Source organism: Polyergus mexicanus, unplaced genomic scaffold (assembly GCF_030449975.1).
Source record: "Polyergus mexicanus isolate NDT 795.1 unplaced genomic scaffold, iyPolMexi1.0 SCAF_4, whole genome shotgun sequence".
NCBI classification, from domain to species: Eukaryota; Metazoa; Arthropoda; class Insecta; order Hymenoptera; family Formicidae; genus Polyergus; species Polyergus mexicanus.
In genome coordinates, this window is record NW_027223324.1 from 5,577,289 (window position 1) to 5,603,384 (window position 26,096).

The window sequence follows — 26,096 nt, forward strand, 5'->3', positions numbered from 1 at the left end:
CGATGAGAGAGCGGCGGCGGCGGCGGTGGCCCGCCACCACCACCGCCGCCGCCAACTGCGGCCCCCTTACGAGCTCCCACTTTGCTGCCGTCACCGCCGATACCGCCTCTCTGTCTATCCGCGTGCGCTACCTGAATCGACTCACCCGGGATGCTGCAATTGTTGACAATGCCGACGAGCGAGAGGGAGTGAGAGGGGGCGAGAGTTTGTCGCGGGGTTCCGCGCGATTCCGCATTTCGGCCCCCGACAGCCGAAGGGAGCGGGTGTTCCGTGGACTCTCCGTATGACACTCCGACGGCCGCCGTAGCGGAAACCTTAAGGGAGCGTGCGGGCGCGTTGCGCGCGTTAACCGAAAAGTGTCATCTACCTTATAAAAGACCGTCGCTCTCGCCGCGAACCTTGCGATTTCGCTCGATTTGTCACGACGATGGTGCGCGTAGGAATCGCCGGATCGTGACGCGATCGTGGCACACGACAGTGTCGGAGCAGTATCGATTCCGTGGCGGAGAGGAGGTCGATTGGAGCGCCCGGGGAAAGCCTCTCGGAATCGTCCTCACCGGCATGGGGGCGAGCATCGTCATCGTGTACGCGGCATCGCGCCCGGTCCGAGTCATCCGCGGCGCCCGGTGATCGCGTCGTCATCGTCATCGTCATCGTCGGGGGATACACCTCCCGGCGTCGCGAGTGCCGTTAACGTCGTAACGATCAACGGACGACATGTCGCTACCCCGCGGCGTCGGCCTCGGCGTCGACGTCGGCCAACTTATGCAGCACCAGCAGCAGCAACAGCAGCATCACGTGCTGCCGGCCGCGTTCTTCCTGCGCGCCAGTGCCGAGAGATATCAGCGTACCCCCAAGTGCGCGCGCTGTCGTAATCACGGGGTCGTGTCCGCGCTCAAGGGGCACAAGCGTTATTGCCGATGGCGGGATTGCGTGTGTGCCAAGTGCACCCTCATCGCCGAGAGGCAACGCGTCATGGCTGCTCAGGTAAGATCGTCGCGCGTCCCGAGTCTCTCATTATTTTCCCGTTCTCCAACGGAGAAATTTATTTTCAAAATGCCAACTCACATGTAACGATTACACTGTGTTGAATAATTTTAGAAACTTATCGTTAACGGAATTTTACTCGTCCATCGGAGAAAAATCATCGGCATATAGAGTGCGGGGATTGTAATTGACGTAGCTTCGATGGGTTTTCAAGCTTCAATAAATACGGGAGGGATTATCTCACGCTGCTCACTATCGTTATAAATAATATAAAAATTGTAATTCGTCATTGTCTGTATCAACGCGCAAATTTAAATTCGTCGAGATTATATACCCGTCTGTAGTTTTAGAAAAAAATATAAAAAGAGTGAGATTGTCAAATAAGAAATATCAAGATACATGCCTATTGTTACACCTACACTTTCATTCTATACTATTTAATGATTTGTTGCTATCATTTCCATAAAAATGTATGTGTGATTAAAAGATATCAATTATAAAATATTATGTATACGCGTTGAGGGACAAAATATATTTCATTAAAAAATCAATGGCAGTTAATATAACATTATTTATGTCAAGAGAGGGGTTTCGAGATTATATCGTGACGAGTGGATAAATAGAATTGCGGGATGAATTAAATTATCAATTAAAAGTACAATCAAATATGCGAGTTACATTTGCCGCTACTTATTTCTATTAATGCTCTTTTATTATATATATATATATATTTTTTTTTTTTCTTTTTAGAGCACGAGAGAAAGAAACAGTTTGTATTTTTAATTCGTTTAAATTCTCCTTATAATCCTCTTCTCCAATTCATCATATTTTATATATGTAAAATGTAGATATAATATTATATATTGTATATATATTGCATTGTTTATATTTTTTTATGTTTATTGAAAATGATCTTATTTGATATTTCCTGAAAAGCTGTCATTGAGACAGTTTTTCGACTTAACACAAGCGCGGATCGTATACGTTAAGGGTAAAGCTCATAGATGAGATAAAATTACCAGCTCATGTAACGTTTCAGGATCGTAATACTATACGTGTACCCGAGATTTCGTTTCCAGGGCCCCTCGGGACGATCGACTTATAACCGGGCCCGGTTCGATTTCATTGAAAATCTCTTCTATTTCTGCGAGCTTCAAACTTTTCTTATATTCCTTGCGCTAACAAAATGATCAATGAATACATAATTGTGATCCGTGTGCACAAACTTTATGCACTTATATAGGAAATGCTACGGCACGAAATTTAATTAATCGCGATTTGCGGTAACGAGATTCCCGAGTTATTTAATATCGCGACGCGTATCCTCTAAAAACATGGAATGTTTCAATTCACGAGCAATGTCCATTTATTAAATGCATCGTTTCCCGGACGCAATATCACTGTGCGCGGATGTGCATCTTATAACCGGGGGCTCGTTTATCTTCCAGCAGTCGTGCCGATGGTTCGTCAAGAACGAGAATATTTCATGAAATCGGGCTGTCAACACCGGACATCAAGCGATATTCGCTCGCTCTAGAAATAAATAGGGAGAGGGAGAATAAATAACTCGTGATCTCTTTTAAAACCGGGACGATAAATCGAGAAATATTACTGGAAACTCCTATTCCGCAAAGTAGTTTGAAATAACGTAATAAATCGCGAAACGAATTTTACGATGTAAAAGATTTTCTAATAAATACAAGACAGATTTTGAATTTTTCGAAATTTCTTTCAGACACCCTCTGTCTCAATCGTAAGAGTCGATCCTTTCTAAAAGTTCAAAGGAGGGTGCCTGAAAATTCATGCAACGTATTGTCTGAAAATTCAGACGGTACGTCCGCGAAAAAGAAACAGTCGGTTTCATCTTACGACGTGTCTTGCCTCCCGCGTTGCCTCACAAGCGGCCAAACGAATTGTTTCAGGTCGCGCTGAGACGACAGCAGGCCCAGGAGGAGAGCGAGGCGCGCGAGCTGGGCCTGCAATTGCAATACAATACCGGCAGCTGCACCACCGCTCCCGTTCTACCGGCGGCCGCCGGCTCGACGCCAGCTGGTAGCCCGCCCCCGCACCCGGCTCACGTAGCGAGTCCGGCGGGCCTCGCGATACCCGCGGCGGCCGCGGCGGCCGCCGCCGCCGCCGCCGTTCACATCCAGACGCAACTCCAGCATCAACCTACCGAATGCGGCCTCTTACCGAGGAAAAGGTCCCAGGACGAATACCGGCAGCCCAAGGTCGAGAAGAACGACCCCGTCGTTGGTGAGCGAATATCTCCCATATAGCACTAAAGCTTGCAACAACATTGCTGCAATATTGCTATATTGCATATTGTAGTTTAATGTTGCAGAAATATTACAAAGACATTATTTTACAATATAACTTTAGTAATGTTACAGCAACATTCCAAAAATATTCCAAAGAAAGTATTCGATAATCGCTAGTTCATTCGTTTACCGCTATGCGGCGCATATTGCGCTATCTATTTCGCATTTAATTTTTAATCACGATGATTATATAAAGTTTACAAAGAGCGACTAATAAGATTAAAGATATAATAACTATTTTTATTAGCTTAAATTGTATGATATAACCCCAACACAGGGGACTCAGACATTGGACTAAGAATTCTTTTAATAGTTTCCATTCTTATATAAAATCAAAAATTTAATAATAATTTTTTAACATGCAAGATACTTCAGATTTTAATAAATAAATTTTGAGATTATATGAAGACAAGAGAGATGTGAAAAAACTTGTATGCGTAAATCCACCACAATCTTTTTGCATATCTGAATATTTCGGATACAAGGAGATTGTAAATTTACAAAATTGCAAATTGAGTTTTTTCTTATTTCTCTTAGATATTCTCTGTCACTGAAGGAAGTCGAATGTGTATCGAAAAATTTACAATTTATAATTTCGTTATTATTATAATATAGAAAATCTATATACACACTAAATCCTGATTCTTATATGCCTAATTTCTTATTATTTTTTTCATATGTTAAAGATATTATGTCGATAAATATACATAAAGCATTATTGCATATATATTATATTGCTATGTTGCTGCAATATTATATTGCAATATTTCTGTAGGCGGACATTTTACTATTGCTGCAATATCATAACAGCGTTGCAGCAACATTTCGTAATGTTTCTGCAATGTTGCAATCTTGCAGAAAAATGTTGCTGCAATGTTGATGCAATCTTGCGGTGCTGTATGGGCTACTCTAGATTACGAGAAAATGTCTCTTTTCTTTCTTTCTTTTTTTTTTTTAAAGTCGCGTCGCTCAAAATTTTGCAGTTATATATAAAAAAAAACGAGCATCCTTTCTCCATGAAAGGAAAGTTAGCGTATCGCTATTTTAGCGAGGGCGCCAATAAAATCGCGGGCGCGTAATCGGCGGCACGCGACCAAGAAGCGGGCGCGCATGTGCGTTCTTGGGCACACGCGTGACTTGCGGACGTTGAGAGTGCCCATTAGGAACGTGCGTACCACGCCTTTAAGTAGGCCAAGTGCCCACCGTTGTGGGCCCCGTAATGTTGTTAAGTAAATAATGGCCGCGGGCTCGCGGGCCCTTATTATACCACTCGAGGGCGAAAGTCGTGTACTCGTTAGTGCCGGCCTTTAATTCTCCACGTTCGACCCTTCCGCGGAAGGACTTCTTTTCCATCGCAGGCTCATTCTCACCCCATACGATCCAAGTGGAATGCACACGCGACCTGGCATAAGGATCCTCTCTCGTTTCTTCGATAAATGCACGCACCTTGCCCGGCATCTTTAGATATCGACAAATCTATTTAGCAAAATTGCTAGCTCGTTTCATCGATATTCGATAAAAAAATATATATCTTACCCTTAAAATATATTTTTTACAACTGAATGTGTCTACGTCTTTGAATTGTCGCCACTTACTCTTTATGAAACATCAGATAAAGTTGGAATGATAGATGGTTTATGGATGGCATTTATAAAATAATTTTATTTACAGAGAGAAAAGTTTCTTTGGATTTAATAAATTTTGTTGTAACCAGAGAAATATAATGCTCGAAATCGTCCAACCATACTAATGTTTCAAGTAACAAATATAATTGTTTGATTTTCAAATAATATATTTATTTATTTTAAATAAAATATTTTTTGAATGAATTTCATTTTTTCTTCGACTTAAACAATTATATTATTCTATCAAATAATATTCTTCTTTTATTTAAAATATTCATTATATTGCTTTTAACAATTTAAATAAATCTTAAAACAAGTTGGATAAAGGTAAATGGCACGTTACTGCATCTTTCTAATCAAATCTTTGAAGCATCTTAGAACCATGGCATATAGAAAAACTTAATTTTATTTATTTGGAATTTCTATCCGAATAAATGAATATCGGACATTTATCTGTCCGATTTTCCAGAAATCAATTTTATTATCTGAATTCTCTTCTATAGAGATCGTATCAGAAATAAACCTGATAGAAATAATTGTTAAATGTTATTAGCCGGATTTTGTAGGCCTTATACACATATTCTCATGACAGAAAGTTGAATACGAGTATAGTGAAGTATAGCGGGCCGCATAGCGGTAAGCGAATGAATTATACTATTCCAAATAATAGTTATTTTTCCGTCAAACAACATGGTTTAATGCAACAAAAGCATTAAATTTTTTATTCAACAAAATAATGTTTCGTATAAAATTATGTTTTTCTAATGAAACAAATATGAGTCGAACAAATAGATATATTAAATTTAAAGAAACCTTTTTCTCTGTATATGAAATGCGCAACGAGAATATCTGTATCCGGGGCATCCACTCTTCAAAATCGATTTTTTTTTTTCGGCCCGTATCGCTTTATAACAATGCAGTTGCAATCAATTATCGGTTCGTAACGACCACTTTATGTAACACTTTTCTATCGTTCGCAATTGCATTTTATTTGTTATCTCTGGCGGTGACGTTCGGCGAAAGATTGACCCCTCTCGTTGGCGCTCTCGTGTCGCGAATAGTTGCGGTTAATAAAATCTACCTGTATCGTGACACATCTCGTTACACGCATGTCCATTCAGCTCGCTCTTGCAACAAAAGTGTGCGGGACAATTCATACACGCATTGCATTTTATCCGTTACATCTCTGTCTTTTTCGAAACAAATGCGAGAGCGCTTTTGGTGTCCTTTTGGCATAGATTCTGAAAAGAAATAAGAATAGACATATTGTAAATAATTTATTGATGATGAGAAATGAAGAGAATAAAAAAATTCAATTTAATATATAATAAGAACGATATATATTGTTAAATCTTTACTTTAGAAAAATTGCATTTAAGTTTTATAAAATATTCGCCTTTATATACGCGCGTTCACTTTTATTATTGTTGTCGGAATTTTTATTTTATCCGGCCTTTCCGCGATATATTCCTGATTAAATCGCTTCAAGAGAAAGAAGGAGAAAAAAAAGAGACGAGAAAAGCACGAGGTCTGATGGCAATCGTCGCGCAGGCGAATTCGAAGCGTGCAAGAAAAAGGCAAACGATGTCGACAAAGAATATCAGGAGCGAACATTTTCTTCGGGATGGAGGTGCTTCTTTATAGAACACGGATTCTGTCACCGATAGGGGGGCGGAAAAAAAAGGATTGTAAAGGACGTTCTTTAACTTTCAAAAAGTAACCTACAAGTAATTAAGGATTAATCGAAAATGAAATTGTCTCTCTCTCTCTCTCTCTCTCTCTCTCTCTCTCTCTCTCTCTCTCTCTCTCTCCATCAATGCACGAATTCACAAATCTGTCAAGTCCTATATCGATGAATCGATAAATTTATATCCGTAAATAAATAAATTTTTAATAATGATGGGTGAAAATAGATTTTCAAAAAATTGCGCCGATTTACTCGCCATTTAGAGAGTTATAAATCATTATCTAAGATATCTGTCTCATCGCGCAGCATTATTTTTATCTACCGATCAATTTGAACCCTTTTCAATTTTTTTTATTTTTGATATCAAATATATAGGTCGATGCGATTGAGTCATAAATACAATTTTCATCGAAATGAAATTCCTTTAAAAAGAATCGATAGAGGAATGATAAAAAGATCTATCGCACCCCGCGCCGATGAAAATAACTTTTCGCGTCGTGATAACTTTCCGTTAGTCCGTACGCAAAATTACTTCCGCTGGTCCGTTTGTCTAATCGCGTGGAAATTTTAATCATCGACATACCAAGTGTCACGTTGAAAACAGTAAAAACCGCGAAGAACCGACGAAGACGCTGTCCCACCACGGCGAGGACGAGGGAACCCCTCGGGCGCACCTGGTTTCAATTACGATCCCAAGTGTACCTGCCTGTCTACGTCTTTGCGGGATGAGGGAGGGAATGTAAGATGTCTCTCCGGCCGATCTTCGAAACAGAGTGCTTACAGTAGTATATAGGCGAGCCGGGGAGAGTCTCCGGTCGAGAAGTTTAGCAGTAATTGAATTTCTCGGGCCAGTGCCTTCGACCGCGGGGGATTCTGGGTTGGTCGGTAGTATGCGCATACACACACACACACACACACACGCACAAATATTCCCCATCTTTCTCTCTCTCTCTCTCTCTTTCCGGATAGGTCGGAAAGATCACGAGGTTGCCCCTGCTGCCAAGTGGGTGGGTGGCACTCTCGGTGGCGGAGAGAAACTCGACGAGCCCCCATTATATCGCGAAACGGGGAAAGAGATATCCACCTCTTTATACTTAATGTTAAGGGAACGGACACTCGCGCGACTTGGCAAAAAAGGAGAAAGAGAAGGGATCTGCCTTTCTTCGAACGCGCGGAGAGAGCATTCGACGAGAAATGCCGGGAGGGTCTCTGCGATTTCTTTGTTCTTCTTTTTTTTCTTTTTTTCTTTTTTTTCTTTCTTTTTTTTTTTTTTTTTTGCAGATTAACGCTACTTTTCCATTTTGATAATTTTTATCGCCATCGCGATATGGCGGAGAACCGTGAGGAATGTCATTGATCCCCTTTGTTCAGAGATATTTTCGCGATTCAAACAGAGCATATTTATCTGACAGTTCATTCGTTTTGAAAATTTATAATAATTGTCTGAAACGATTTTTGTTATAATAAATATTAACTTAATCAAATTGACGATTTATTAATAATGTAATTAAAATACTAAGGATAGAAGAGAGAGAGAGAGAGAGAGAGAGAGAGAGAGAGAGAGAGAGAGAGAGAGAGAGAGAGAGAGAGAGAGAGAGAGAGAGAGAGAGATAATAAGGATAGTCTCGTGCATTTTAATCATAATATTACATCTTTCGATTCCCAATGTATTTGTAATATTTTTGATTCGTGATTTTGAAAATTTCTCATTCATATTCTTTGATTATTCATTTAATCTTTCAAAAATTATGAAATATATCTCTATATTTTATTTACGACACGTATCTTTTAATATTCGAATAAAATTAAATTTTTTTTCTCAAATCCATACGTAAACAAAGTTCAATAATTTTGTCCTCTTGCGTACAATAATGTCTATATCAATAATTGATTGCTACGAACAATTCCACGTGTTATTTACGCTCGATCGTATCAACTGACATTTACGCGAGGGATTGATAGAAATGTGCGCGAGTCGTGGCTTTTACGCGTGGCAAAGGGCGGCAGTCATTACAGTCGAAAAGGATGCGGATGTAGAGTATTTGGTCTTTTCCGTTGAAATTCTCTCCCTGTGGGGGAGCAGGGAGGATGTACCGCGGCCTCTTTGTAGGAATACGCGCGGATGGCACACACGCGCGCGATGGGCGCCTTTTGTACGTACGTGTGCGACACACCCTTTATCCCGTAAGGATCACTTGGTCCGTCTACCGGGGGACCATTATCCGGCAGTTTCTTCGGCAAAAGAGAGAGAGAGAGGGGGGAGGGGGGGGGGAGAGAGATAGAAGCTTCTTCGAGTGTCCAAGAAACTTTGTGAAAGACCAGTTCGCTTCCGTTCTTCGTCCTTCGCGGCTGCGGAGGACACCAGGAAATTATTTCGTTCCCTCTGTAATACGGGATCCCCCTTGGATCATTCGCGCACGCGCTCGCGTGATTTCACGCGGCGTGGAATAAGCGACGCGAGAAAGATTCCCTATCGCATGACCGATCTCTTTCCCAGAGACATATCGAAAGCTCCATCTCTCTCTCTGTCTGTTGTCTCTTCCGCATTTTCGAATTTTAATCGCACGAGTTGCGCGAGTTGGATCGATTAATCAATCCATTAATTCCATTAATCATACGCGCGATTTTTAATACATGAATTGGAAGTAGAAATTAAAAATTATGAATTTAAAAAAAGAAAAAAAAACAAGATTTTTTTTTTTTTTTTTTTTTTTTTTTATAAAATAAATCGATTGAATTTGTCGATTAAATTAGCTAGAAAAAAAAAAGATATTATCTCGTCACTTTAAAAGTATTTAATTGTAAAACGCAGCAAAAAAAAAAGAGAGAGAGAGAGAGAGAGAGAAACAGAATTAATAACGGCGGTGCCGTTAATCGATCATCCGTTACATCAGCTTGATGGTACATCGAGGTACATAATCCGCGCGGAAGAGAGAGAGAGAGAGAACTCGACAAGACAAACACACGGATTTAAGTAATCAAATCCGAAGCCGGATCGCGGCGGGATCGCGCGGCACGCTCGGCACGGCTACTTATGCTCTTACGACGTGCCTGGCAACATTGTTTGCAAAGAGTCAGCGGGACTTCGGGGAACACAAACGCGGACAGATAGGTAAGGCATGGGCCCGATCTATCTACCTATTTGCATAGGTGTACCCCGGCCTATCTCCTCTCGGGTTCGGATGCATGTACACGTGCAACGCCGCCGAAGGAGCACGTCTCTAAGAGTGTTTGAACAAAACCTCTGCCAGGCCGTTCTCCGACTACGCGCGTTTTCTCTCCCACCCTCCCCGCTCACTCCTCCTTTTATCCTTCTCGCCAATGACCCCCCTCCACCTCCTCCTCCTCCTCCTCCCTGATTCGCGATTCCTCTACAGGAACTCTCGCGGGCCTTAGCAGGCAGCTGGATCTCTCTGTTGATCGATGATACGAGATACGCTCGGGAATGTCGCTAAATATCATCTTTGCGAAGACGTGATTTCAATGCCCGATTAAACTCGGCGTGAATGCGAAGCGAGTGAGAGAGAAGAGCCGCCGATCCTCTCCACATACAAAATGATATGGAGATGCGCTGCGAGCGGCTGTGAAGCTGTCGCTCGGCTCTTTCGAAATGTTTGAAAATTTGGTATGAAGATGTCGGGGAAGAGAGAGAGAGAGAGAGAGAGAGGGGGAGGAGAGAGGAGGTAGAAAGATCTCGAGACTATTATAACAGAGTGTACGGACAATCAAACGAATCCTTCGACAAGCGCAACCTGCTTGATCAGATTCTCTTCTTCGTATATTTCTCTTCGCGAATTTTTTTTTTTTTTTTTTCTTCATCTTTAATTCAATCTTCTAAAAAGCGCGCGCGCGCGCTCACGAAAATTTCGGAAATACAATATTATCGTATCGCTCACATACACCTATACGATTGACTCGATGCAACCTAGTTTCGACGGTTAAAAAATAATCTTCCGAAGCCGTATCAACCCTCTCGAAACAGAAAAAGCAGCGATGGAGAGAGAGAAATCAGACACTTAACGGCGGTAGAGGCTTCGGCTCCTCTGCTACTTCCGCGAGTGTATAAAAGAACCTCTCGATCCGGTCGACTTAATTAATTTGATAGAGGGATGGTACGTTCGAGTATTCATTTTCCCGTAAAAAGATACACACTCGCATAATATCTTATGGTTTAATATCGAACGTAAATTTCATTGAATGATGGATGAAAAGAGATCTTGGCATAAAGATTCTATAATGACATTTCTTTTCAAATTAATAAAAATGTAATCATTTATTATTTAATAATTTAACAATTTTTTACGAAATTACAAATAATTTAATCAATAATAATCGTATGAATTTTCCTTTAATACACGATGAAAAGATTAAAGAATAATGTGAATTTTTAATCGAAAAAAAATGTCTGTATAAACTGCAACTCGCCGGAGACAAATCCTTTCCGAAACGCGACAACATGGCGGTCTAGCCTCGCGTATGCAACGCATTGGCGAGCATCCAGCCGTGCGTGAAAAGCCATCATCGTTGTAAAACCGACACGCCGAGTGGAGGAAGGAAAAACTAACGATCACGTTATATTCCTCGAGAAATAAAAAGAAACGAGACGAACGGAAGGACGAGCTCTCGAAGGAACCCCTGTGGGGCGGGGGAATGGAAACGCGACAGAACGGGAAGGGAAGAATCGCTCCCCTCTCCCCTTCGCTCCCGCCGAGGAAATCGTTTTAGAGAGAGAGAGAGAGAGAGAGAGAGAGAGAGAGGCCCCGGCAAACGTTTACGAGGCATAAACGCCAAAACAAAAGACGGCTTGGCGCGAAACAATTAAAAACGTTACGCCCGATCGCTCTCCAACGTACTCCTCTTCTGCCCTCGGTTCTCTCTGTCTCTCTCTCTCTCTCTCTCTCTCTCTCTCTCTCTCTCTCTCTCTCTCTCTTTTAGCTCTCACCCTATCCATCATATACCCCGTGGTGTACACACAACCATCCCGTGTTCACCCCTTTCACCGCGAGACACACAACGAAAACACACGGACGTCGCGAAGCATCGGCTCCCACGCGCATACGCACACACGTATATACAGACACGCGATCGCATACATACACGTGTACGCATACATGTATGTATACAGGCTTGTAAATAAAAGGGAATCGCGACGATTTAATGACTGATCGCGGGCTGTTGCTCGCTGTTGCTCGCTGTTGCTGTCGCTGCAAGCTGAAGGGCTCTTTCTTCCTCCCTCCCCCCCCCCTCTCTCTCTCTCTCTCTCATGGTGTGCTCGATAAGGAACTTGCCTTTTCTTCGAGCTCTCGCACCGGCCTCCCGAATCAATTGCTTCATTTATGAGCGACAGATCGGGCGCTGCTATTTTCCGGGCGTATCGATACGTAATAATGAGAGTCTTTTCTCGTTGCTCAGATCCCGTTGCCGGGTTTGAGTCTACGAGCCGCTGCTGCTGCTGCTCCAGCGTTATATATCGCGCGTATCCTACTGGCTATGCGTTTTTTTTTTTCTACTTTGCTTTCTTCTCTCGAAGCCCCACGCTGTTTGATAAATTTAATTGGTATCTCGCGTAAAGACACATACACACACACACACACACACACGATCGGTTTTGAAATTAATTATTTTCTCTCAATCTCTATTTTTCTATTCTCTTGCTGGAGATTCTCTATTTAATTTTTAGGTTTTAATTAATCAAAAGGGTCGATATATAAATATATGATATACAAATAAATAAATGAATGAGAGAGAAGATTCCATTGTTTCTACATAAAGATATTATGGTTGTTAGCTACGGAATTTTTTTACAATTTATACGATAGGACAGAGATTCTAATGTATGTAAATCGCAATAGTTATATTCTCTCTAAAATTATACACGTATACGTATGTATATAATTTTTTTGCATATAAAAATTCTTTTTCGATCATTCAATTCAAATGCATCTCATTTCTACGTACATATATATGTATATATAAATTTTAGTGTCTCGCTCAATAAATATTAGATCGCTAGCAGGATTTCAGTTTATAATAGGAAAACTTTCGGCGTAAATTATCTCCAGCTGTAATTTAATATAGACCTCCCGCACCCACCCCCCCCTCCCCTCCCTCCCCCCCGCCTCTCGAAATTAACATCATTCGCAAAGGTCGTTTATCAATCGCATGCGCGGTCAAAGAAAGAGAAAGCGTTTCCGAGTTGCGCGTACACACTCGAGTTACTTCACGGTCTTACGAACAATAGAAACTGATAATTCACTCACTCGTCGTCTCCCTCGCGTAATATCGGGGTCCAGAATCGGCAGGCTCGAAATTCATGCCGCTACAGGGTTACGTTCGAGGAAAAGTAACAGGGGATAGGGAACTAGGTAAAAATAAAATTAATGAAATTCAAATAGGATATCTTCGCAACAAATAATACTTAATTGCGACCAAATACGTTGATACTTTTCAATTAAAAAAAAAAAAAAAAAAAAAAAATGGTAAAACTGCATAAAAGATAGCACACCTTCGATTTTATCGCTATTTAAATATGTTGTAGGGGAGATTCTTCTGAGTAATTTCTCGCAAGAGATAAGAGAGTGGGAAGGGGGGAGGGGGGGGGGAGGGCATTGGTTTAGAAGATATAATAAATTGAAGTTTGACATTAAAGTATGTGTATACTGTATAATTTATTTTTTTATTGAAAAGAACTGTTTGTGACATTTACGCGTAGGCGGGAGAGAGATGGAGCCCCTTCCCCTGCATCCTCACCTCAAGAAAATTCTAATCTAACCTAAACCTATTTTCAGTTTTAAAAGTAAAGTTGGGTCGAATTAGGTTAAATTCTTTCGGAATGGGAATGCAGGGGAGGCGGAGTCCCTTCCCGCCCACGAATTCAATAAATAATATTTTTCAAGACAGGACTCACAAATTCCGTGTAGTTATGTTTGGAAGCTGTTGACGAACTGCGAGAGAAATAGACGAAACACATTATTGATAAAATATCCATGACCGTGTATCTCCCGTAAATGTAAACAAACTTCACTTTTCCTAATATTACTTTATAATACCTGAGAAAAATCATCAAAACTGTAAAACTTTAATTTATATCTCCTAAACCAATGCCCCCACTTATTTCTTGCAGCAAATTACTTAGAAGAACCTCCCCTATAACATATTTAAGTAACGTTAAAATCGAGGTGTGTTACGTTTTATGCAGTTTTAACCCCCAAAAAATATCTAAATTTTTTAAGACGGTCACATTCCGATCTTGCTGAAAACATTTCGCTTCCTTTTTCTTGTAACTAAAGGATAATGATATGATGGTACAATACGCGCTCCGTTTCCTCGACAAGCGATTTTATATAGCGCTCCAAAGTGGAATTATCGTAGAGATATCCTTACAGAATCTTGAATCGTCTTACCCAGAAGCAAAGGGACGCAAGGGTTTGTATCCAGGAACGCGCGCGGGCGCGTTTCGCCTAAGCCTAATTTATAGGGATGTTTCGTGTCCTCCACAGTTGCCCCGCCAGGCTCTGTGTGTCCTATTACTCCTATTCTCTATTATGCGCCGTCGGCGCCACCGTAGGCCGCCGGGGAGCCTCTCCCGATATCTATGTGCCATTCTAAATTATTCGGTATTGTCCTCGCATGATTCCATTGTCCGCGTCTGTCTCCACCGTGCGCTGATACGCCACGCCGCCGCAGGTTAGGGCGTAGACCTACAACAACACCCGGCCGCCACGTCGGTCCGGGTGTTGTGTGAGCGTGTATCTGCTTCGAGTGCGCGTCTTGTCATCGCGTCGGTCAAGAGAGAGATCCGCACTCTCGTATGTACATCGTCGAACACGTCTAATTAATCGCCGCTACCGATCTCGCCGCCGTAAGAATGTGCGGACCGATAGGGACCTGTTCGTGACGGTTGGGTGATCGGTTATCGCGAATGACGTTATCGTCGCTCGTATGCCAAAGGCTACTATGTGTATAACATAGGTTAGATAAGTTTTCTAGACATCGTGGGGTGTTGCTTTGAAGCAACAGTCTCTCATGGTTGATAAGAATCGAAGAAATGAATGAGTTTTAACGATGTCGAATATACCATGATTATATATAATGAGAATTGAGCTTAGAATTTATATCAATTTACGAATTATAAATTATAATTAACATACATTCAGTTCCTGATATTGTCATTTTTATAGTTTTTTAACGACAAGTAGCTTTCGTAATTTTGACGATTTGCAGAAGAGTTTAGAAAAATCTCCTTTCATAATTGAAAGATAAATACATAGAGAAAAAGGTTTCTTTAAATTTAATATATCTATTTGTTCGACTCATATTTGTTTCATTAGAAAAACATAATTTTATACGAAACATTATTTTGTTGAAAAAATTTAATGCTTTTGTTGCATTAAACCATGTTGTTTGACGGAAAAATAACTATTATTTGGAATAATATAATTCATTCGCTTACCGCTATGCGGCCCGCTATACTTCACTATACTCGTATTCAACTTTCTGTCATGAGAATATGTGTATAAGGCCTACAAAATCCGGCTAATAACATTTAACAATTAGTTCTATCAGTTTTATTTCTGATACGATCTCTATAGAAGAGAATTCAGATAATAAAATTGATTTTTGGAAAATCGGACAGTTAAATGTCCGATATTCATTTATTCGGATAGAAATTCCAAATAAATAAAATTAAGTTTTTCTATATGCCATGGTTCTAAGATGCTTCAAAGATTTGATTAGAAAGATGCAGTAACGTGCCATTTACCTTTATCCAACTTGTTTTAAGATTTATTTAAATTGTTAAAAGCAATATAATGAATCTTTTAAATAAAAGAAGAATATTGTTTGAAAGAATAATATAATTGTTTAAGTCGAAGAAAAAATGAAATTCATTTAAAAAATATTTTATTTAAAATAAATAAATATATTATTTGAAAATCAAACAATTATATTTGTTACTTGAAACATTAGTATGGTTGGACGATTTCGAGCATTATATTTCTTTGGTTACAACAAAATTTATTAAATCCAAAGAAACTTTTCTCTCTGTGTATATGATGAAATCGACATTTTTATTTTAACGAAAGACTCGATTGTTCGACAACATTTATAGATATTTACCGCCACGTTTACGCTATTCGATTTAATGTCGTTCTTTCTCCGCCAAGTCGTGGATGAGTACATATCTCTGCTGGCGCTTTTCTCTTCTTCAAGGCACGAAACAAGTTTTATTAACTTCCTCGCGTCTCAAAATACACGCTAGGTATATATATACGGTCGCCCCGCGTCGAAAGACACACCCAAGAGAAGTTAGATCTCTCATTCTTGTATGTGTACGTGTATGCCCAGGACGGGAGAGATTACAATAAATTGCACACGCACCCTTCTCGAAATTCAAGACAAGTACCGGGTGAAAAAGGGAAAGAAGGAAGGGGAAGAAAAAGATTCCTGTTCGCGATACTGTGTTCTGTATTGCCGCCGCGTCGCTTCGCCTCGCCCAGTAGGGCGTTTTTTTTTTTTTCCACAACGTGTTCTCGTTTTTCCCATCTTTTCCGCCATTGATTAGACGGGCACTTTCGAGAATGACACTGGACGCTTCGAAACGTATCGCGCGAGATATATTCCCAGTTTTCCTCATCCGCTATTCTTCCCCTCTACGAATCCATAGATCAACTTGATATATTTTGCAATTCAAAAACTATTATACATATATATTTCCGACAGTTCTCGAATAGTAAGTAGGGAGGAAAATCGCCGAGAACTCTCGAGTTACTCCATACGACACCTCGAACAATAATACGCGCTAGAGGATAACTCTTTTCATGTTGCGTTTAAAAGATCGCGAATAAATCGCCGATAATTTCTCTGTCATTGTGAATCATGATACAGGATCGTAACAGTGTTTGCACCGGGCGTCACCCGAGACACCCGACGTGTACATTCCGAGGAACGCATCGCTACCCGACACTTGACACCCTCAAGGACCCGGTGGCAGACATGCACTTCGTTACGCCGCCACGGGACTCTATGAAGGTTACGGATAGAGGGATATATGAATTTCAACGTCGTGTGGCACGCACGAAGAGAGCCGGAGGGGTTGATCCTACGACGGGGAGAGGGGGAAGGGATGAATCTCCCTGCGAGAGAATGATATTTTAATAACCGCCGGTAATATCTACCGGCGATTTTCTCTTATCCGGTATACATCCGTGGATACACGCGTTCGTGTATTATATCGGTGACACTTACATACAAACGCTTCGAGGCACGCGTCGAAGAGAGAGAGGGGGAGGGAAAGAGCGGGGGATTAAGAGTCTCCTCTATCTCGGTGCGCCAGCAGCTACATTAACACACCGGCCCACGATATTGCATTCCTTTCCTTTGACGTCGGCCGGATGTCAATTATTAATGTTATTATCTGGATGCCGGTAGGGTGGGAGGGTTGGGAAATGGGGAGAAGAGGCTGTATCCTCCGTTGGCGGAATTTTTTCCCCTTTCGAGAGGAGAAACCCGTTCGCGCTCGATATCATCTCGATTCGTTCAACGGCGGCGCTGAAAGAAATCGAATTGTCGCGATCGATGGATTTTGAAGATTGATTAGCGGCATAAATTAATGAAAATAAATGTACGAATGTATAGACGTGTGTGCGCGTTTAAATCGAGATAAAGCACGTTATCGATACGAAAGCGAATTAACGATTATTCTCTTATTATTTAAAATTTCTGAGAAACGCGCGAATCGAATGAAGATTGGAATTCAAACGTACACCATAAAGGAGATTAAATAATCGCTACTGATCGATAAAATCACACGGTATATATACACTCGTCGGCCGGCGTATCGCGTCGAGGAAACGTATGTAATTCACCGTACGAGGAGAAATCGCGGTTAAGCGCACACGCAAGCTAAAGAGTCCCGGTGTGCTTGAACGGCACGAGCGAAGGGGTCGCTCGAACAAGAGGGAGGATTGGTTAGGGAGGGAGGCGGGGGAGAAGAAGAGGGAAGACGAAGGCTGAAGCTGTTCGCGTAGCCGCTCCTCTGGCTACATATATTTCCCCGGTCTATCAATCTCTCTCTCCGCCACCCCCGCCGCCGCCCCCCCCCCCTGCTAATAAACGGACGGTTAAACTTTTTAACGAGCGGTCAGAGACTTGCGCTCGCACGCGCGGGGGGTTTCTTTCACGCATTTTTCATCAATGTGTGCGCGCGCGCGCGCGCGTGCATACACGAATGCTACAAACTCGAGGCGTGCTCTCGAGCGTGTGTTCCGTGTTCTGCTTTACTTTTCGCTGGGATAAAACGAGAGAGAGGTGCCTCTTTATACGTTTGCGCGACCTCCCTCAATTATTCTCCAATAATCTTGATAAAAACAGGGGAGATCATGATTTTCCGTTTTTTTGTTGTTTTTTTTACAAGATTTAAGTAGAGACATTCTCTCTGTATTCACAGGATCTAAGCGATCCAGAGTCTCCGAGAGCACGACGGCAACGATCCTGTCGACCAGCGATATCGGTAACGAGGACGATCGTGATTCCGACTCCGGTGGCGAGCTGCGAGTCGATCATTCATTAGGTACACTAACATCATTAATACACATGTATACGTTGTCTGAGAATTACATCTTTAACCTTATCCTTTTTTCATCAGTATGAAATAATAATCTCCTATATCTTTGTCTCTCGTAGAGATCAAACAAATATAAAAGAATTATCTTTCTATTCGTTTTATTATACGATGGGCGAGGCGCCTGTAGATGAATAGATTTATATCTTATTACGGATTTAGATCAATATCTTTAAAAAAAAAAATATATATATATAAGTATATATATGATATTTCCCCATACAGCACTAAAGCTTGCAACAACATTGCTGCAATATTGCAATATTGCATATTGTAGTTTAATGTTGCAGAAATATTACAAAGACATTATTTTACAATATAACTTTAGTAATGTTAACAACATTCCAAAAATATTCCAAAGAAAGTATTCGATAATCGCTAGTTCATTCGTTTACCGCTATGCGGCGCATATTGCGCTATCTATTCCGCATTTAATTTTTAATCACGATGATTATATAAAGTTTACAAAGAGCGACTAATAAGATTAAAGATATAATAACTATTTTTATTAGCTTAAATTGTATGATATAACCCCAACACAGGGGACTCAGACATTGGACTAAGAATTCTTTTAATAGTTTTCATTCTTATATAAAATCAAAAATTTGATAATAATTTTTTAACATGCAAAAGATACTTCAGATTTTAATAAATAAATTTTCGTTATTATTATAATACAGAAAATCTATATACACACTAAATCCTAATTCTTATATGCCTAATTTCTTATTATTTTTTTCATATGTTAAAGATATTATGTCGATAAATATACATAAAGCATTATTGCATATATATTATATTGCTATGTTGCTGCAATATTATATTGCAATATTTCTGTAGGCGGACATTTTACTGTTGCTGCAATATCATAACAACGTTACAGCAACATTTCGTAATGTTTCTGCAATGTTGCAATCTTGCAGAAAAATGTTGCTGCAATGTTGTTGCAATCTTGCGGTGCTGTATGGGTCATTACTTAATCGTTCCGTTTCTTTCCGTCCTGCAGTTAACGTCTAAATTTTAATTACCCCTCGTTACAATCGACTTCGAGCTCCCCTCGTATTCTCGCACACGTCAATAAGCTGTTGAGTCGGCCCGCATAAAGTTCTCCCTTAAAGTGGCGAATGTTACAGTGGTGCCGACTTCGTCGGGGATACCGGAATCCGGCGAGGTGACGCTGAGGAAGCGCACCAGCAGTCTCAACGATTCCGAGGACGGCAGCCCCGAACCGGGCTCGCAGAGTCCGACGCACACGCCACCCTTGACGCCGGCCTTGACGCCGCAGAGGGAGGACACCCCGGCGCCGGAGAACCTTAGCCTACGCAAGAGCGACAGTCCCCCGCAACAGACGCAGCAGACCTCCCTACAACCGGTGGACCTGGTGCAGCCTAGGCCAAGTCCCCCGCTTCCTCCGTTAGCTGTGGGTTCTACTTACCTTTACCAAGTATATTTCTGTCAAAACTAATTGATCCATCGAAGGAATATTTTAGCTTCATGGTTGGCTTTATGCATTGATAGTACATTCAAAGATAAAAGCCAGGGTGTCTACTTTCTGGAAAAACATGAAACACCTGAATTTATTTTGTACCTGGACAGATCGTAGAATTTTATTAGGACTCGGGGATTTTGGAAAAAAAAAATGATTCAAGACTTTTCAATTCATTTTTTGCTAAGGAATAACACTATGTACTTATGTTAATGTAGTTATACTCTATGTAGGTAGTCTTTAAGTGACATTGTATGTTCAATAATATTGAATATGCAGTACATATTCTTTATTATAATTTTTATTGCGATGAAGAAGTAAAAGTGTTACACAAGTAGAAAATGTTTATCTCACGAAAGCTATTCAGTTTTTTTCAATATATTTGCAAATCTAGCGCTTGAAACTTAATAAATAGCTCTATGCTTTCCCTCTGTATGCAATGAAAATGATTAGAAGACGCGTACAATAAAAAGGGCTCATTATAAACAGTTGCACCAAAAGATCTTTAAAGTATTCTTTATCTAGAATTTGAACGAAAATATAATCGGAAAATTCTTTTTACAAGATTTGAGTAGACACCCTCATCTCTTTCTCGTAATCATCGTCACAAAATATTTCAGCGAATAAGATTCTTTTCGTTGATGGAAAAACACGCGGGATATATTATATGGATGAAAGGGAAAAGAGGGAGAGGTTTTCTTTTCTCATATTCATAAAGGCAAAATCGTGAGATCCGACAATTTACAAATTCTCGCTCTCGCGATTTTGCAGGCCGCGGCGACGGTGCACTTTCCTCCGTACGCGCCTCTATACGGACCGACGGCGAGCCCGCTTGCGTATTGCACGCCGGCGCTCTATCAGCATCAGCACCACCATCACATACCCGAGCCGCGAGAGATTCAGATGCAGATGCAGATGCAGAATCTCCAGCAGACCTGCGGATTGCAATTGCAGCAACAGCAGCAGCAGCAGCAGCAGCAGCAACAACAGCAACAACGTTCGCCGGTGGACGTCCTGCTGCGAGTGTTCCCCGGAAGACGTCGCGGCGACGTCGAAGCGCTTCTCCATCGTTGCAAAGGTAGGATGGTCATACTGATATTATTATATAACGCGCCACTTGGGCAAGCTCTACAACTTTTGCATGAAACATTTTTCACGAAAATGCCTTGTTTCCTCAAAAAAAAAAAAAAAAAAAAAAAAAAAAAAAAAAAAAAAAAAACCCACTGCTGATACGGGCGCTCTGTTACACCCTGTACTAATTGTACGCGCAAACGTGCTTTCGTTTAAATCGTATAATATCGAGCCCCGATAATACTACAAGATCGCGATGCCAGAGAGACGAAGGAGAGAATGTGCCTGTTTGTCGGCAGGTGACGTGGTGTCAGCTATGGAGGTGATGGTCTGCGAGGACAGCCTGCAGCCCAAGTCGGCGTTCTCGCCGCTGGCGGGAGCCCTGGCGTCGGCGGCCGCGGCCTCCGCCGCATCCGTCTCGGCGTACGCGACCCGAGCCGCTTACTGCACGACCCCGATACCGTCGACCCGGCACCGCTTCCTGGCCGCACCGTATACCGGCACCGGTTACCTGCCCACCGTCATCAAGCCGCCGAACCAGAGCCTGCACGCCAACGGCACAGCCGGGGACGCCTATCGGGAGACCAGTCCCGACGACGCCAGCGACAAGACCAGCTACTCCGAGTGACCGGACGAAAGCCATGCCGCCGTCTGGTCGTATCCCTCGATAGTCCCGTAACGGATGACGACGACGCGTGTTCCTGCCGGATAATAAGCGAAGAGAGAGAGAGGGGGGCTCGACGCCGGTCTCATCCGTGTGTGTGTATGACCAAAAGATTATTTATGTATAATCCTATAATCGCGCGACGACAATAACGCGATCAGGCTTGATCGATCGTTCCATCGGGAATTATACACTGGCGGAATCGACAATCCTCCTATCGAGAAAGCAACTGCTTGGAATTAATCGATCGGCGAGTCTTCCAGCATCTCCTAAGCGAACCATTTTGAATATTCTGAATGCGCCGAAACAGACGAGAGTTCGCGGTGGCGTGAGAGAGAACGGAATATCCTAAATATATCTACGAGGTAAGAAAGAGAAAGAGAGAGAGATCCTTTTCCGATTCCTCGGACTGGGCATCGTTTTTAAATCATCTTTACACGGCGAATAAATTTAATGACTGGCCGTCCTTTCGCTAGCGAGAAGTATACGTAATTTCGACGATTAGCAAAATAAATGTTGGCGGAGAGAAGTTGTACTCCAGGAAGAGAACTATGACTTTGACAGACCGATCATCTTGAGAAGAAACTCTAGATCGAAGAATCGGATCCCCTCATTATCGACTCATCAATGAAGCTGTTCCAGTAGACAATAAATGAATAAATATCGTCGCTTCTTGCATCTTTACGAGGACGTCGAGGACTTAGCGAGGGTGTCCGACAATCCGTTTTAATACCCATACACGTATACATTTCTCTACGCGCGGAAAAGATGCTCGGATTAATCAGACATCTCCGCGTAAAAAAAAAAAAAAAAAAAAAATCCGCGTCGAGATTCTATTATCGTACACGATGGATGCGAGGAAAGAAGCCGGAAGATGAAGGGATCCTCAGCTGCGATTCGTCTCCAGACTATACTTTACACATGTGTAGATAAAGACAGACTAATATAGACAGAGATATGTGTGTGTGTGTGTGTATGTAGGTAACAAGTTCTCGACGAGTGTATCATCCGAAGGGGAGATGGGGAGGTGAGTCTGTAAATACAACGTCTATATAGCTAATTTTATCTTGCATTAATCTCGAGATTTGCCGGAATATGTTAAACGCGTACACACGTAATATACATATAAGTGTTTTGCCTGTAAGTAAATGACGCCTGCAAAATATTTAGATCTTAGCCGCCTAGCGGTACCGGGAGCCGTCGTTTTACCGTAGTTACCAGAAATCACATGTTACTCGAAAAAAAAAAAAAAAAAAAAAATGTATAGACCGAAGATACACATCCAATAAATAAGATATTGATATTCCACATAAGTGTCTCATGTTCGCATTCCATTCGCGTCCCATTTACTTTTCTTTTCTCCAATCCGTTAAATTAATTTGCCGTAGAAATAATTTTGAATTTTCGAAATGTAAAATTAATCAAAAGTATTGTATTTTTCGATAAATCAGACGCCCTAATTTATCTCGCCTCGCATTAATCTATATTCGAATAACAGATATTTGAATGTTGAATCTCTTTCACATTTCGTCGCTCTCTTATATAATACCTATTGTTATTAATAATGTAAAATTATTTAAAGATAAATTAAAAATAAAAATAACTCAAAGATCTCGTAATTCATATTACAAATGTCGCGCAAAGTCCGTCCGCGAAACATAAATAAATGTAATTCGTTACGGCGGAATGAGATGCGGGGAACACGGTGTCTTTTTCCAGATGCGGGAGATAAAGAGCGAGGACTGATTTCACGAAAGACAGGTCTTCCGGCTGAATGAGAAATTTTACAGCGACCTTCGATCAACGAAAGGAAAAGGTATCGGATGACGGAGCGCCGTTCGCAGGTGAAGAAATGGGATACGCGACGTCGTCGTTGAATTCCCGAGATCGTTTCATGGTCGATCGATCTCAAATCGCGCTGTCCCGTTTCCAATAAACCGATCTACCCGGTCAATGTACGAGCGTAGTCAATTCTCTCCGCTCAATTTACAATCCGCGGATACACAGTCGCCGAGGGTGCGTCATAAAATTTCCCACACTTGCATAAAATCCACCACGAGATGTGTATCGTGGAATTTTTGAACGATTTCATATCTCCATTTTAGATCGTCGACGATAATCTTTCTTAGGTACAAATTGTAGTACAAAATGTTTTATAATAAAGTATAAAGAATATTTAATTTTTTTTTTTTTTTTTTTCCTTTTCTTTAATAACAGAAGAAAATTTTTTTAAACGATTTTACGTATCGATATTCATATAATAATAATTATTAATATACTCGTATTTTTCTTATTCGATAATATATAATGGCGATAAAATACACGATATAAAATACAATATATAATTAAATAAATAATAATGAAAGATAAATAATAATTATATTATCAGTCATTTTTCTTTTTTTTTTAAATTTGACGTATCTAATTATATGTCTAAAAAAATTTTCAAATAATATTTCGAAACACGTGCAAACGGATCGAATCGCTCCGTTCAATTAATGTTTTTCGGGCGACTCTCTCTCTCTCTCTCTCTCTCTCTCTCTCTCTCTCTCTCTCTCTCTCTCTCTCTCTTTCTCTGACGGAGAAGAAGAGTCGATCCACGTCGGCGGATACTTCGGCAATTACGTCGGTACCGTGTCGTGTACCGGCACGCTTAGGTACACGGTATCGATAATCGGAACTGGCCTCTACAAGGCGCATATCCGGATAGGTCGATGCCTGAACACGCGCCCGGCGTTATATATCCCCTCCCCCTCCCCCTCTCCCTCTCCCCCCCCCCCCCGGCAATTTGTACCCCAGTGCGCACATAATATGCCACCGGTTATTATTTATACGAGGCATGGCCGCCGCGTATTTCCAGGGACGGCAATATATCGACACCCCACGGAGTTTCCCTTCCTTTGGCTACTGGTTACCATTCATAATGGAGCATAATAGCACGCTCCCCCGTGCCTCTCCCCCGCCCCTCCCCCCTCCCTCCTTCTCCACCCACCCCTTTCCCTTGCCGATCTCTTCCACCGTCTCTCCTTACTTTCACCTCCGCCCGGCCGGGCTTAATTCGCAGTCGGAGAGTGCAACAACCCTCCCCCCTCCTACCCCTTCCATTCGTCGCGTCGCGCGTTCGCATCCAGGAATTTTAAGCCACCAGGGATGGGGGAGAGGGGGTTGTTAGAGTTGGAAACCGATCCGATTGTTGCGAAAGGGGGTGCGCCGGGACGATAGGGGCAGAAGTAATTTCAGGTGCTCCCCCGAGAGAGAGAGAGAGAGAGCGAAGGTGAGGGAGGTCGAGGTGCCGAGATTTTGTTCATCGAATTACGCGAATTGCGTGGGAATGATCGGCTTTAAAATCCTTTTGCCGCGCCGTTCAATTTCCCATTTATTAATTTGTGCTCTTGAGCCTGGGGTAGACGAAACAAAAGTGTGACGGGTTCTCTAAAATATAAATCTAACAGAGAGGGAGTAACGCATGACTCGAGAGATACGACGACGTTACATAATAAATACCAAGATGAAGATTTTTACTTCCTCGACTGCTTGTTCTTCTTTTTTTTCTTCTTTTTTCTTCTTCTTCTTCTTCTTCTTCTTTTCTCATTGGACCATGAATTTTCGTCCTCGACTATGGCTGACCGAATAACGAAGTCGAAATGGCTTTTAACATTTTTTCGACTTCCATCAATATTTGCTCCCTCGCTCGCTATTTCTTTTTCGTCTCCTTCTACCTCGTATGGGAACCGACCGAGTTCCTCTACCCTACACGTCGATCCACACGCGCACCCCACACGCGTGTTTTCACGATACACACGCAAGCCGGCTCGCTTGAATATACATACGTACGAATGCGTGAAAGCCAATCGAAGAGAGACAGAGGGGAGATTTTTTCGGCCTTTTCTACGGAAGAGAGAATAAAGTGTTGCCGAACGTCGGCAAACATGGCGTCGTATTTGCTCGCCCTGTCAAGCGATCGGTCTCTCGGTACCACTGACCGTGTGTGCGCACATATACGTAGAAACGTGTCCGTGTGCGTGATTCAATGTGTGCGAAGGATGACACCGGAGATCGCGTGTCACTTGCTGACTATAATAAAGTATTCCATTAATATTCTTTATACGTCCTTTTACATTATCAGCTTCCTAATTCATTTCTTTGCCAGCTGATAATGTTACATAATAAAATACACGTATGAAGAATATTTAATTTTTTTTTTTTTTTTTTAATTACAATAGATTTTTTAATAGCGATATTTTATGTATTTTATGTACATATTTTATGTACATTTATTTCATATATATTTTATAAATTTTATATTTTTAACAATATCTTATATCGATACTCATATAATTTATATATATTTTATATACTATAAATATTATATATTCTGTATCAATATTCATATAAATATTGCGTCATAATAATTATTAATACACTCTATTCTTTAATCATTGCCAGTAATACATAATGGCGATAAAATACACAATAATATAATATACGATAATAAAATAAATAATTATTATAACAGTCACTCCCTTACTTTGTATTCTTGTTAAGTTTTACATAATTTTAATTAAAAAAAAAAATAAAAAAAAACCCCCCACCTAATCATTCATACGCGAAAGCCAAAAGTTTTCGCGGCGAAGA

The 26,096-nt window shown here is 41.2% G+C and overlaps 1 protein-coding gene across 1 annotated transcript; it reads left to right on the forward strand.

The window, feature by feature from the left end:
* Window positions 1–717: 717 nt before the first annotated feature.
* Window positions 718–22,658, forward strand: Dmrt99b (doublesex-Mab related 99B). The gene is made up of 6 exons (XM_070294002.1): window positions 718–987; window positions 2,910–3,243; window positions 18,067–18,189; window positions 19,374–19,660; window positions 20,498–20,804; window positions 21,097–22,658. The coding sequence occupies exons 1-6, from the start codon at window positions 718–720 to the stop codon at window positions 21,423–21,425; spliced, it is 1,650 nt and encodes a 549-aa protein (XP_070150103.1). The 3' UTR covers window positions 21,426–22,658.
* The last annotated feature ends 3,438 nt before the right edge of the window (window positions 22,659–26,096 follow it).